At 40.3% G+C, this 14551-nt stretch overlaps 1 protein-coding gene across 2 annotated transcripts in view; it reads right to left on the bottom strand.

The window, feature by feature from the left end:
• Positions 1-14551, bottom strand: part of ZNF366 (zinc finger protein 366) — a 498300-nt gene that overhangs the window by 26100 nt on the left and 457649 nt on the right. For both annotated transcript variants that reach the window (XM_085632350.1, XM_085632351.1), the window contains one exon: positions 6188-6362. In XM_085632350.1, the coding sequence (XP_085488476.1) occupies positions 6188-6362 (175 nt within the window). The remainder of the gene's footprint in view (positions 1-6187; positions 6363-14551) is intronic.

Here is a 14551-nt window from a genome sequence, read left to right as displayed (position 1 = left end):
CCCAGGCTCTTCACTGATTTGACCGGGGCTGGAGGGAGACCAAGCTCCGAAGGCCAAAACTGTGGGCCCCAGTGGATGTGACTGAGTCCAGGGAGGAGAAGCTCAGTTTTTCCGGGATTTAGCTTCAATTGATTCTGGTTCATCCAGGATTGAATATGAATCATCACGGAATGAAATGTTTTGATGTCGTGGGGGGAATTAAGAGAAAAGATAATCTGAAGATCATCGGCATAGTTGTAGACAACTGCGTCCCAATTCTGAAGGGATTGAATCAGGGGCCTAAGGTATAAATTAAACAAGAGCGGTGAGAGGGAGGAGCCCTGAGGGACTCCACAAACCACGGGCGTTTTGGTTGCAGTGTAAGGGCCTAAGCGGACGGCCTGAGTTCTGCCAGTCAGAAAGGACTCAACCCACTTAAGGGCGGAGCCCTGGATGCCCGCTTGCCTGACACGGTGGAGAAGGATGTCATGGTCCACCGTGTCAAATGCGGCGGACAGATCCAGAAGTACAAGGGCCTGAGAGACTCCTGCATCTGCGTTCCTCCTGAGAGTCTCCAAGACTGCCAAAATGACAGCCTCAGTAGAGTGGGCAGGCCTGAAGCCGGCCTGGTTAGGCGCAAGATAACCAGAAGATTCAATAAAATTGGAGAGGCAGCAAGTGACATGAGCCTCCAAGAGTTTTGAGAAATAGGGGAGAAGGGAAATGGGACGATAGTTCGACGGTTGTGCAGAATCAGCACCGGGTTTCTTAAGGAGGGGCAAGAGGGTAGCCTCCTTAAAAGAACTGGGGACAATGCCTCTGTTGAGCGAGCCATTTAGCAGGGGTAAAACACAGTCAGGTAAGCTGAGACAGATACTCCGCAATACAGAAGGTGGACATCTGTCGTTAGGAGAGCCTGATTTCACACGGATGGCGAGTTCCGCCAGTGAGGGTGCGTCCAAGGTAGGGAAAGTAGAGAACGTGAGGGAATTGTCCGAGGGAAAGTTCAATGTGAGTGACTTGGGTGGAGAAGGTATAGAGTTTTTAATTTTTTCGATCTTTTCCCAAAAATAGATATTGAGGGTGTCACAGGCTTCTTGTGTGGGGGTTTGGGCTGGGAGAGTCCTGTCGTCGGTAGTGAGTTCGTTCATTACCTTGAACACCTCTTTTGATTTATTTACTGCGGACGAAATCCTGATAGAGAAGTGTTCTGTTTTTGCTGCAATGATGGCCGATTTATATTCCCTACGTGCAGTCATATAGGACTGCCTGGCTACGTTGGAATAATCACGTCTCCAGATACGTTCCAGCTGACGGGTTTTTGTTTTCTGTTGCTTAAGGTCAACAGAAAACCACCGGTGGGAATTGTGATGTCTAGTGGGGGGGAATTTGGTTAAGGGGGCATAAAGGTCACTGGCTGACTTCAGCCAGGAACCGATGTCTTGTTCTATTCCTTCGATGTTATCAGGGGAGTTAAAAGCTGGCCGAGTGTCGGCCAAGGTTGTGAGAAAGCCCTGAGAGTCGAAGCTGTTGGTTAAATGGAAACCTAGTTGTACTTTGGATTGACGACCTATAAACAGAAATGAGTGCTACATCAACGGAGTATCTAAATAGATACATTGTAACTTTAGGGCTAAAGGCAACGCTTACTTTTGCCATGCCGGTGATGTTTTCTTTGATGCTTCCTTTCAGCTCTCAGTCTATTCAAAAGGTGAACATATAGCTTGAACAGCGCCGCTCCGCTGCAAATTTCACAAAGCGGTAAAAAGAGTTGTTTCCTTTAAAGTTTGCACAGAAACGGACCGCATCACATCTCTCTGTGTAAACAGAAAGGGATGTGTCAGTGTGTGTCTTATTCTATAAAAAGAATTTAGCACACCCGTGTAGTAAAATGGCTTTACCATTAAGAAAGAAAAATGTAAAATTGGTGTCGCATCTGTAGACTTTCTGAGCCATACTCTGTCCAGTGAAGGCATGAAACCAAAAATGAATTTAATTGAGTCTGTTTCGGAAGCTCCCACTCCCAACAACAAAGAGGAGATAAAATCCTTTCTGGGTTTGGCAGAGTATATGTCGAAATTCATCAAGAACTTTTCAGAGGTGGTACAACCCATCAGGGACTTATTGAAAAAAGGGACACACTTTGTTTGGCTACCTGTCCATGACCGTGCGTTCAATGACATAAAAAAAGCCATTGCTTCAGCACCTTGCATTTGGAACTTCGATAGTGCCAGGGACACCTTTCTCACTACAGATGCCAGTAACAGGGGAATTGGTGCCACGCTTTCTCAAATGGATGGGGGCAAAGAGAAGATTATTGCTTTTGCCTCCAGGTCTTTGAAAGAGGCAAAAATCAATTATTCTACTAATGAAAAGGAGGCTCTGTCATGTTTTTGGGCCACTAATCATTTCAAGTATTTCTTGTGGAGAATACCTTTTGTTCTTAAAACAGACCACAAGCCTCTAGTATCTTTATTTGCTTCAAAAGACATTGAGAAAACCACTCCCAGAATTGGCAAATGGATGGTGTCTTTACAGAGTTTCAACTTTAAAATGGAATAGGTACCTGGCACTAAGAATCACGTAGCCAACTTCCTTTCTCGTCTACCCATAGATAAACTCGAAGAAGGGGTAGTCGAAGACTTTGATTTATTACAAGTTTTAATACCCACCATATTAAAAGAGGATTGGGATAGCCACATGTGCGGCGATGCCACATTGAGAGTGGTTACGAAAAATATCAAGAAAGAATGGCCCAAGAAATATGGCTACTTTCCCAGAGAAATACAGCCGTTTTGGAACGTAAGGGAAGAACTGTCTATTGCAGGGACCAATGTTTTTAAGTCGGACAAGATCATTCCACCCCAAAAAAATTCAGAAGGTACATTTGCGAAATAGCCCATGTAGGTCATCTGGGAAGAAATCTTACCAAGAGTAAGTTGCGATCTGGTTATTGGTTCCCCTATATGGACACCATGATAGAGGAATTAGTGAAACATTGCCATGCCTGTGGTCTCAGTGATAAATCTAAAAACCCTAGGAAGGCACCCCTGGAACCTGTGCAAATTCCCATTAAGGCCTGGGAAAAAACTAGGTTTAGACATCATTGGTCCCTTACAAATCTCAGGCCTGCAGGAAAGATTCATTATGGTATTAGTGGACTATTTCTCGAAGTGGATCACCATCAAGTTTGTCAATAGAGTGGACACTAAAACCATAATTTGTTTCCTTTCTGAGGTGTTTGCCAGTGAAGGTATTCCCCACACCCTTATCACCAACAACGGTGTCCAGTTAGTGTCGGAGGAAATGAAGGAATTCCTGGTCAGTCTCGCCATCAAGCACATTTCCACTCAATTATATTGCCCCCATGCAAACGGGCTGGTGGAACATTGTAATAGACTGATCAAAGACGCTTTGCAAATAGCTATGGTTGCTCAGAAGCCTATTGTTCAGTCCATTAAAGACATGTTATGGTCATATCATATTACGCCAAATAGTGTGACTAATTATTCCCCTTTTTGTCTTTTGAGAGGGTGTAAACCTGGCTCTAAACTTACACCAAACTGGCTATTCGAAAACAACTCATTCGAATGGGATAGACAAGCAGCCAAGGAAAAAATTGCGCACAATCAAATGAAGTACAAACAAGTCTACGACTACAAATGGGGTGCCAATCAACATAGTTGGAAGGTAGGACAATGGGTCCTAGCAAAGAAACCTGACAATAGCCAGAACAAGTATAACAAATACTATGGTCCGGAGAGAGTAAAGGAGGTGACAAAAAATGTAGTTGTCATGGTGGACGGGCGTATATGGAGCATGGACAGGTTGGTGCCACATTGTATGCAAAATAGTGGTGACAAGGCAGTGAATGCGCTAATGATATAGGTACCACCTCGAAGGATGAACGCAGTAGAAGGAAAACGAATGTGCCTAAGTGGAATGGGGATTATGTCATGAAATAACCTTTTTTTCAGGAAATTGTGCAGAGGGATTTTTGTCTGGATTCAACCCTCCTTTTTCAGGATATTGCCACCCAGTTCTCCCTCTTCTTCCCCCAGGGTCTCCTAGGGGAGCCTCTCTTCTCTTCCTTCCTTCTCTCCTCCCCACTGTCTTTTCTCTCTCTCCCTTCTTTTCCCCCTTCCTTCCCTCCTCTGCTTCCCCTTATCTCTCTTTCGGATAAGGGAGATGTGTTATAATTAATTATGATTATTGCTGACTGTCAATTCATTTCTTGTATCTAGTTATATCCAATGTTAGTCCCGTTTCAATGGTATGTTCCACTCCTGTATTTTTGGACATATGGTTTCACCCTGGAACTATTGGGAGTGCACAATAGAATGTTGGGTGAGAGGTTTGGAATGTTGGGCTCTGCAGTTGTGAAACCTCTGTACTGAATAAATCTCATTTACTTTTTACTTCGCTGTGCTTCGTGGATTTATCACTTCAATACTCTATTGATGTAGCACTCATTTCTGTTTATTGGTCATCAAACCAAAGTACAACTAAGTTTCCATTTAACTGACAGCAAGCATTGCTATACCTTTTGTAAAAGCACCGCCTGTCTGGGGCAAGTAAGTGACTTTTCTTGTTCCTCCAGTTACAAAATATTTACATTTACCAAACCATGTGCATGACTGATGGTGGATCCGTTCTCCTTTTAGATCGTGCCATCCACATTTTAACCAGCCTCTTTTTGCCTGCAACATGCAAATTTATTTCTCTATTCAATCAGGTACTTTTGAGCAATCACTACATAACTTGAGTAATTGGGAAGTGTAGAGTCCCCCCTCGTGTATAATTCATACCCCCTTTTTGTTTCTAAGATAAACCAGTCCACGCGCTGATGAGAATCCCACAAACCACCTTGGGAATTGCAACATGTCGGCATTACACAATGCGGGGACTTTCGCTTTTAATTAGGTTTCCCCCAGTAGAAATGTTATTTGAATTGTCTCACTACTGGGCCTAATGTCTCTTTTCCCAATGGGTAGCATCTTCTCGAATTTGTTACACAATGTGGATGCTAAAGGTTGTCCTAGTAGCTGCTCCGTTTGTGAACTAATACTGGTGATATAATGTTTAGATAATTGTTGTTATGTGTCACGCTTCATGTATTGTTTGTTACATCACATTACTTCATCACAAAGTCTGTATGTCTTTGTTTCATTTGTTGCCTTAATATGTATAATTTGCTCTAATTTGCTCTTGACTGAAACGTATCCGCACTTACCTGACCCATGATTAAATGTGGAGTGAAGTGTACAGAACAAAGTAGCAAATAAATGCTTCAAGCCCATATCAATTGAACTGATGGTCTTTCGTCTGTTAAATTGGTTTAGCAGCATTTGAATGTGACGGCTAGGACACCTCCACCCCTTTTTCTTAATGTACAGAAACCAGCATTTTTTGCTTGCAGTAATTAGTTTATTTACATAAAATGAAATTTTGACATATGGGAGAAAATGGTATGCATTTCACAAAATGCTAACCTTCTGTTTGAGGAAAAATCAGGTAACTTGTCAAAAATGGTTATTTTAAATCAAAATGTTACTTGGGGATAAAATAATTGAATTTCCATAGTGCATTTAAAAGCAATATCTAAGTGAAGATTCATGCTGAGGGTTGTACTTGGTGGTATCATTATGTTGGTGCCACGTGGCACTTGCTGCTATGGTGGTTATTTCATGACTCAGGCAGAAGCATTTCAATTACCCATATTGATATATATTGTCTGAGTCCTGGGAAAGTTAAATTGGTGACCTAAAGGATATGTCTGTTTTCTGAACCGGTAAGATCTCTGTAACCTAGGTGGTGGATGATGTGTCTGAACCTCAGATTATGCCTGCCTAACCTGAGGGATAGCTCTGCTGTGACAGCTTGAGAATGTGAGGTCTGAGATTTTGTCCGTTTTCCATCCTGCTCTTTCTAGGAACATTCTGAGTCATAATATCTGACTGAGAATCTACGTGGAAAATACAAGTAAGTGGAAGGTAGAAGCAAAGAATGTCAAAGTGCAAAATAGGCTTGGTTTTACCTGCCATGCTACCGAGCATAATTGTCACTTAATAATCACATATTGATAACTGGGGTTTATTCCTGTCTAATGGTCAGTCCATGCTTTTCACAATGATGCGTACTGTTGCGGTATGCTGTTGTCCTGGTGCACTGATGCGCATGCATGGGCACACTTATTTCCAGTGCTTACCTCGAGAGTGGAAGCCGCGCTCCATGATGCCATGTTTTACTTTCATATGCCGGGTAAGATTCCCCTTCAAGGTGAATTTGCTGGAGCAGTAGAGACACTTGAAGGGCTTGCTGTCTGAGTGCAAGTGCATGTGACCCATTAAATTGTGCATTCTGTTGAATTCTTTTCCACACAGCTGTCAAAAAGCAATGAAAGTAAACAGGTTAACATTCCAGGTACACCAGCAAAGAGAGCACGTGATGGGCTAAATTCATATAATCATCAGTAACAGCGAAGTGATGCACTGACAGAGAGCAAGACAAGCATGATCAGTCTAAAGAATTAAATCAAAAGGAAGATTTTTTGCACCACATTCCATGTTGTAAGTGGAGATGTATTCTTACTGAACACAAAATACATTTTCAAATTATTATCAAAGTTATTTTCCAGTTACAAATGTCACTTCTGAGTGGAAATTATTAACTCACCAAAACACTATTTAGCAGGAAAGATGAGTCCATACCACAGACAGTTTGCACTGGTGCCATATTATGGTGAATCCATTTCTACCATTTTTGCTGCTTGTGAAATGTGGACTTGACCAAACAGATTTTGCTTCAGTCGTTACCACAGAAAGATATGTGCACAAAATAACATGCAACACATACATAATTTTAGTGAATCACAGACATTTTAACATAAGAATCCTACACCAAGAATAACACGTAATTAGATGAATAAAGCAAGATGGTTATACACTATTTTTGTAGCCTATACAATAAATTATGTGATGAATACATTTTCTTAGAAACATAGATCCACCCCTCATATATAAACAGTTGGCAAAAAGTATTTAATCCACTTCTTACATGTAATCTACAAAAATAGAGTGAAACTGCAGAGAGGAGCCGTACTGAATTTTCGAAAATCCCAAACAAATGAGTGAGACTAAAGAATTATCGCACCCCTGGGCAAAATGTCAATTAAGCAAGATGCGTTTCGGCATGACTTGAGCCTTGTTCACTTGGTGCTAGAAAAAGCAAATTGTCATTTTAAAAAAGTGATTCTTTGCAGAATAGTGAAAACAGTAACAGTACTTCAATCCTTCATGAAACTGGAAAACATCTTAGTCATCTTTCCATAGTTTCCATTCACAATTATGTGATTCATTTATACTTTTATAATTCAAATATTGTTTCAATATAATATCAAATTACAAATCATTAAGCAATTCAAATGTGATTCACATTTGTATGATTATATGTACTATTCGTACTCTGGTGTTTCATTATTTCAATATAGTTAATCTTATATTGTAAGTTTATTTGTCAACCTAACACCTCATTTCTAGTTCATATAATTAATTACTCATAGAATATCACCCCAGTGGGTAACAGCATGAATTCAGCCTGGTGTGGATGTTTAGTGAGCAGACTATGTATTCCATAATGCAGCCTCAGCGGGTATCCAATCATATGTTATGACATGAAATTTAATCAGCTACAGGGAGAAACACTAATATATATGTACTGCTAATTCTTCATCTGTATTATGGCCTTCTGGGATTTTAGTCTGTTAGGATGTATTTTCACTCCAGAATTCATAAGATTCTCACTCTATCGCCGCCCTGTTCTCTTGGCAGTATTGTTTCAGTTCCAGAAAACTGCAACTGATTTCTATTGCCATCATGTACTTCTTTAACATTTCTGGCTACTGAGTAGGCCATGTCATTTTTACCTATAGCATGGTAGTGCTATTGGATCCTCTTTTTAAGTGGGTTAATTGTGCTTACCAGGTACTGCTTGCCACATGGCCTAACCAACCCATATACACAGTAGTCTCATTTAAAGGTGATCTGTTGATCTATTTTCTGCTTTTATTGTCTGCTAAGGTTTTACATTCGGACACACCCACACTGTTCTTTCAAGCATTGCATTTGTTACAGGTTATGAAATCTTTCTTGGTGGTCTTATTTAGCCAGGTCCCTTTGTCTTCTCTGAGCCACTGTTTTTTCCAGTGAATTTCTAGGGGGTTTTGTAACAAAAGCTAAATACTTATCACCTTACCTAATAATAACATCACTTTAACCTTTGTTTTTGATAGATAAAGCCATGTTTCGTTCAAGACTTTATCTTAATTTGCATTCACACAGATTTGCATGATATTTAAGCTGCAGGGTGATCAATTTTAGGGTTAATGTTTTTTACAGTTAAGACACTTCTACTGAGATACATGAACATCGATTCACCAAAAAGCTAGGGGTAGCAGAAGTGACCTCACCAACTCTTAGACCTTAGTGACATCACAAAAAGTGAAATCATATGGCATTTGAACCTGGATCCCACGAAATGATGCCACAAAACATTTATCCTGATGAAATCATGATAAGTTAACATCACAGAAGCCTAGTGTATACCTCAAAGAGGAAAAGCATTCCTAAGTCACAGAGAGATGTACAAAAACAGAGATTTAAAAAACAGTAGTTGTCAGACCTACTAGTACTAACTCATAAGGACTATAAATTGCAAATGAACTATGTGGTTGGCGTGATTTACTGCTTTTTATTCTTAATAAGTTTTGATATTATTGCTTGCAAGGGACTATCACACTTGTGGATCACAGAAGCTATGTTTCTGATCAAAAACATATTTTTTCACAGATTCACAATAATGAACGGTGGCAACAATTAAAAAAAATATATTTTCTAATTATATACATATCTTCCACACTTCCTCTCGTGTATCCTTCGCTGCCTCCTAACCGAAGGGCGCGTCTCCTTAAAGAACCCCACGAGAGAGGGTCCGTATAAATTCAAATGCTCCTTTTAACAAAAGGGTGATGACGCCTTGTACAGTTGCTTTCCAAACTTTTTATTCGCCCACCATTTTTTGCTTTCCAAACTTTTTATTCGTCCACCATTGAACACGTTTCAGCTGCACAGCAGCCTTGCTCACCAATGCCGAGGCAAAAAAGCAGCCATTTTTTTATTATTTTTTACGTGAATAACGTGTCATGTGTGGACTACAATAAAACTGTAGTGAAGACAGACTCGTAGCTCATTGACATTTAACCCATCCGTTATAGATTTAAATCATAGTGATCCCGTAATATTCACAGCTTGTATCAATACGCTTTCTTGTTACTGTTTTTGCCACCTTTGTTCATTGTAACCAATTTGTTAGAGTCAAAGGTACAATATACAATTACATTTTTTTCGATTAATGCATCGTTTCTCTCTCCCACATGAATATACATTATTACATTCATTGTGTACCTAGTCCTCAAAATTCACATATAATTACGTTGCTGATTTAGGAACCCATCACAATGCATCTAATTACTTTACATCAGCATTCAAGCCCAAGTGGGCGTATGACAATACACTGTTGATATATTTTCGCTCCTAAATTACAGAAATGGTGAAAATACAACTTATTCAGCTTATGTGTCATTGAGCCCAAGTGGGCACATTATGGTACTCCATCTAAAACAATCCGACCCTGTCTATTGTCGTACTTGTCTGTCTGGTTACGTGTAAAAGTGATAGTATTTTCTTAAAACTTCTATTTTACCATTACATTTTTTTCGCAATCTTTCAGGCAAATCTCATATATCTTTAGTCCTTTTATTACATTTACAAGTGCGTATAAAAGTCTTCCTCTATATTAAGCCCTCCTGGCTGTTTAGAATCCAGCTCGATTATGTAGCGGGATTCAAGTTTTCTGAGTTTCTTCTCCCGATTCCCGCCTCGTATGTCTGCTGCCACCACATCCACCACAAAGTATGTCAATCCTTTAGCATTTTTATTATGGAACCTTTCAAAATGGCGAGCAACAGGATATGTTCGATCGCCATTTTTAATTGCTTTAAGATGCTGCAGTATCCTTTTGTGGACTTCTAGAATTGTGCTGCCCACGTACTGCAGGCCACATGGGCACTGCAGCACGTATACAGCAAACTCTGTTTTACAGGTATATTTACCTTTGATCTTTCTCATTACATTTGACAAGCCTGGTTTGCATTGCCCAGTGTTGATCCCGTGCAAACATGCCTTGCACTTTGAGCATTTTAGGAATCCCTGCCTTCTACTCAACCATGTTGTTTTTGTTATTTGAATTTTCTTAGATTATTCCTTACCAATGCTTGCTTAAAAGATCTGGCTCACCTAAACGTTACTTGTGGTCTTCAGGGCACAACTTTACCCAAGACTGGATCATTCTTGATAACATGCCAGTGTTTATTTAGAATACTTCTCAAACTATCCTGCTGCTTACTAAACGTCGTTATTGATCTGCTCTGATTTTTTGCATCCTTAACTTGTTTAGTATCTTTATCAAAGATCATTTCTTCTCTTTTCCTCTAAGAAGCCCTGCAAACTGAGGCATCAATCCATTCTCCCGAGTACCCTTTCGCTTTAAATCTACGTTTAAGATGGTTGAGTTCTTTTTTAGTTTTTATTTCTTCACTGCAATTCCGTCTTGTCCTTAAACACTCCCCATACGGAATGCTTCTTATCAGATTAGTCGGATGGAAACTTATTGCATGGAGCAACATATTCCCTGATGATGATTTCCTATATAATCTGGTTTCTACTTTGCCTTCCTTAATATAAATTGTGAGATCTAAGAAATGTACACTGGTATTATTGATGTCACTTGTAAATCTTAAGTTTAAGTCATTCTTTTGAATTCAACTGATGACATTCTTTGCCTGCTCCTATGTGCCCTTCCACACCAAAAATAAATCATCAATAAACCGACTCCAGTGCATAATATGATTTTCCAATTCCACTTGGTACTGCGTCCATATCACCTGCTCCTCCCACTAGCCCGTATGCAAATTCGCATAGCTGGGGTGAAGCAGGTGCCCATCGCAGTTCCACATGTTTGGTGGAACAGATCTCCATTGAACAGGAAGAAATTGCTTGAGGCTGAATAAAAAGTTTGGAAAGCAACTGTACGAGGCGTCGTCACCCTTTTGTTAAAAGGAGCGTTTGAATATATATATATATATTATCTACTGGCGGTCGCCAGTAGATAGTTATAGTTACAACCTAGTTTCCATAGGAAATCTCAAAATTCTATTTTGAATAACTTTGGCGCCGGTTGACGAATCCTCGCGAAATTTTCAAAACTAATGGGGCGCTCCGTTCAGCTCCTACCCTGAAAGTCTCAGGGTGATTCGTCAAGTAGGGGCCGAGAAAAAAGGGGGTCCCAAAACGCGTTTTCCCCATGCATTTTTCCATAGGACCTTTAGACACAGCTACAGCCCGAACGGCTGAACAGAATTACTTGAAATTTGGCAGAGAGGTAGCCATAAGGTCAAGGAAGTGCCTTTTGCAGGTCTGGTGTAATCTGTTCAGTATTTCCTGAGAAAATAGCATTTAAAAGCATATATATATGTGGGCGGAGCCTAACCACACATCTCATCCTGAGATCTGATTGGCTGTCAGCACTTCATCCAAGAAGTGTTGGCAGCCATCTTGGGACCAATATACATGATAGCACCTCATTAAAAAGCATTGCAGTTAATAGAAGGTTTTAAGACTTTAGTTACATTATAAATCATTTGTTGATGGTACCATACTTATTTTAGGAATTGTGGTATGTTCTAAGGTGATTTCACCATGTGAAAAAGCCTTCTGCTGGGATTTCATGATTGAGAGAAAAATATTTTCTCATGCTTTTACCACAGAGGTTTGGAAGGTGATCTATAAGCTAAACTGAGAGCTTATTTTCTGTAAATTCACATTATCTTTCTCAGTCATGTGAGAATGAAGTCTGACATTCTCAGTAAAACATGTACATCCAACAAGGGCAGAGACTGTCAGTTGATTCCTTTGTGTTCTACTGCAGCTTCCCAGAGTGTTCCAAAGAACTACTAGAGCGCTAACAGTCCTACTTATGATAAACGTATGGCACACCTGAAGCTATCTTGCTTGGATTAAAGTGGTAACTCTTAAAACATTTAATTTAAAAAGGAACAAAATGAGGGGGTTCATTTTTCCATAAAAAGTATGATTAGTGCTGCAGAAAGAAAAATTAGGGCACATTTTGAGTGACTTCTCAAATCCTCTTCTATTTCATTAAAAAATTCTGACATGCAGACTGAAACATGCACTTTCAATACCAGCAGCAGTTTTCCCTGGTGAGCAGTAGCTTTACTACAGTGATCTAATGAGCAAAAAGAGTGCTAACATTCTGAATTTATGGCAAATGTGTGACACATCTGAATGCCTTCTTGATGGAATCAAAGTAAAAAACTGAAAGTATTTCCTACTGAGGAGACTGCAGTAAATGAGGAAATTAGGAAACTTCATAACACATAAGTCTCCCAAGATGGCCACCAGAGACAAAAGAGCCCAAATGTAGCCCAAATATCACCCAGATGTAGCCCAAGTATAGCCCAATGACAGAATGTCATAGAATGTTCTTAAAAACAACTAGAGAGCTTACTGTCTTCATTATGACAAAAGTATGGCACACCTGAAGCCATCTTGATTGGAATAAACTGGTAACACTTAAAACATTTAATTTAAAAAGGAACACAATGAGGGGGTTCATTTTGCCATAGAAATTATGATTAATGCTGAAGAAAGAAAATGAGGGCACATTTTGAGTGACTTCTCAAATCCTCTTCTATTTCATTAAAACATTCTGACATGCAGACTGAAACATGCACTTTTAATACCAGGAGCAGACTTCCATGGTGAACAGTGGTTTTACTACAGTGATCTAATGAGCAACTAGAGTGCTAACATTCAGAATTTATGGCAAATGTGTGACATATCTGAATACCTTCATGATGGAATCGAAGTAAAAAACTGAAAGCATTTCCCACTGAGGAGACTGCAGTACATGAGGAAATTAGGAAACTTCATAACAAATAAATCTCCCAAGATGGCCACCGGAGACAAAAGAGCCCAAATGTAGCCCAAAATCACCCAGATGTAGCCCAAATATAGCCCAATGACAGAAGTGTGCAAAACACTTATTATTTTGTGTTTTTGCAGTGTTATATAGTGCAGACTTTTCAGGTATTGGAGTGCTTTACATGAGCATTGGTTACATCACACAAGAACAAATTAATTTTGGTTGTAGACATGGGGAGACTAAGTGATTTGACCAGAATCACAGAATGTCGAGCTGAAGCAGAAACTTCAACCTGGTTCCCCAGTTGCAAAGTCTGCAGTTCTGGAAGTAACACCACATCCTCTCCCCTAAGTGCAACATTTAATCAAGTGGTCAACTGGATAAAAAAACATAAAGATAACAAATAATTTAAAAGTGCTTTGTCGCTATTTGAAAACTCAGAAAATATGTCCTTATTTTAGTCTTTTAGAGCACTAACCATAATTTTGATGCCATTAAGACCCTCTCATATATGAAATTTCTAAAGGAAAGGTATTACAGTTTTGATTACATCAAGATGATGTCAGGCGTTCCACACTTTTGTAATAAATATAGAATTTTAGCAATCTAGTTGTTCATTAGGATACTGTTGAGAGGCAGAGGCCAGGGGCACGGACTCTGAAAATTGAAGGCAGGTAGGAGGGTGCAAAGGCAACAATTTAACCACACTGAGCAGGCAGGAAGGGCCGTGGAAGCACAACAGACTATGGAGGGCAGTGGAAAGGGGGGCAGGGGCAACAAACCAACAATACAGGACTTGCAAGAGAGGCTGTGGCAATGTAATAGACCATTGTGGGCAGAAGGAAGAGGCAATGGTAGTACAACCATACATGCCAACAGACCCGATTCAGCCAGGAAACGTCCAATGTTTTTAAGCTCAAATGGGCTTTATTTGATCTGTCTCCTGTCTACAATCTCCTCTTTTTCAATGTAACTCAAAGGGCAAAATCAATACCCCAGTTTTTTTTCAAAATCACCCTCTTACCAAGTTCAAAATGTTCGCAAGTATGGTACATTGGATCATGGAAGGAAATGGGATAGGGACATGGACTCGGATAACAGAGGACAGGAGGGACATGGAGAGGTGCACCAAACTGACCCTACAAGGCAGGCATCAGGGTTTGCAGCAGCACAATACACCACACAGCGCATGCGGGACGGGAGTGCAGCACAACAATCCATAGAAAGCAAGAGGGAGGGGACAGGACCATGCACATGGACAACAGAGAACAGATGGGAAAGAGGCAATGGTAGCTAGCTGACCATAATGGACAGACAGGAGAGAAAGCTGCAGCATAACAGACCATAAAGGGCAGGAGGGACGGATCAGGGGCATTACAATGGAACAGACAAGCCAGGAGGGAGGGAGTAGGGGTCTGCACATGTAAACAGAGGGCTGGGGGCAAGGGGGCAGGGCAGGAGCAGAAAGATAGCCATGGAGGTCAGGCAGGATGGGCACTAGAAGCAAGACACA

The sequence above is a fragment of the Triturus cristatus genome, chromosome 2_1 (genome assembly GCF_964204655.1).
Source record: "Triturus cristatus chromosome 2_1, aTriCri1.1, whole genome shotgun sequence".
Taxonomy (NCBI): Eukaryota; Metazoa; Chordata; class Amphibia; order Caudata; family Salamandridae; genus Triturus; species Triturus cristatus.
This window is presented reverse-complemented; position numbering and strand designations above follow the sequence as displayed.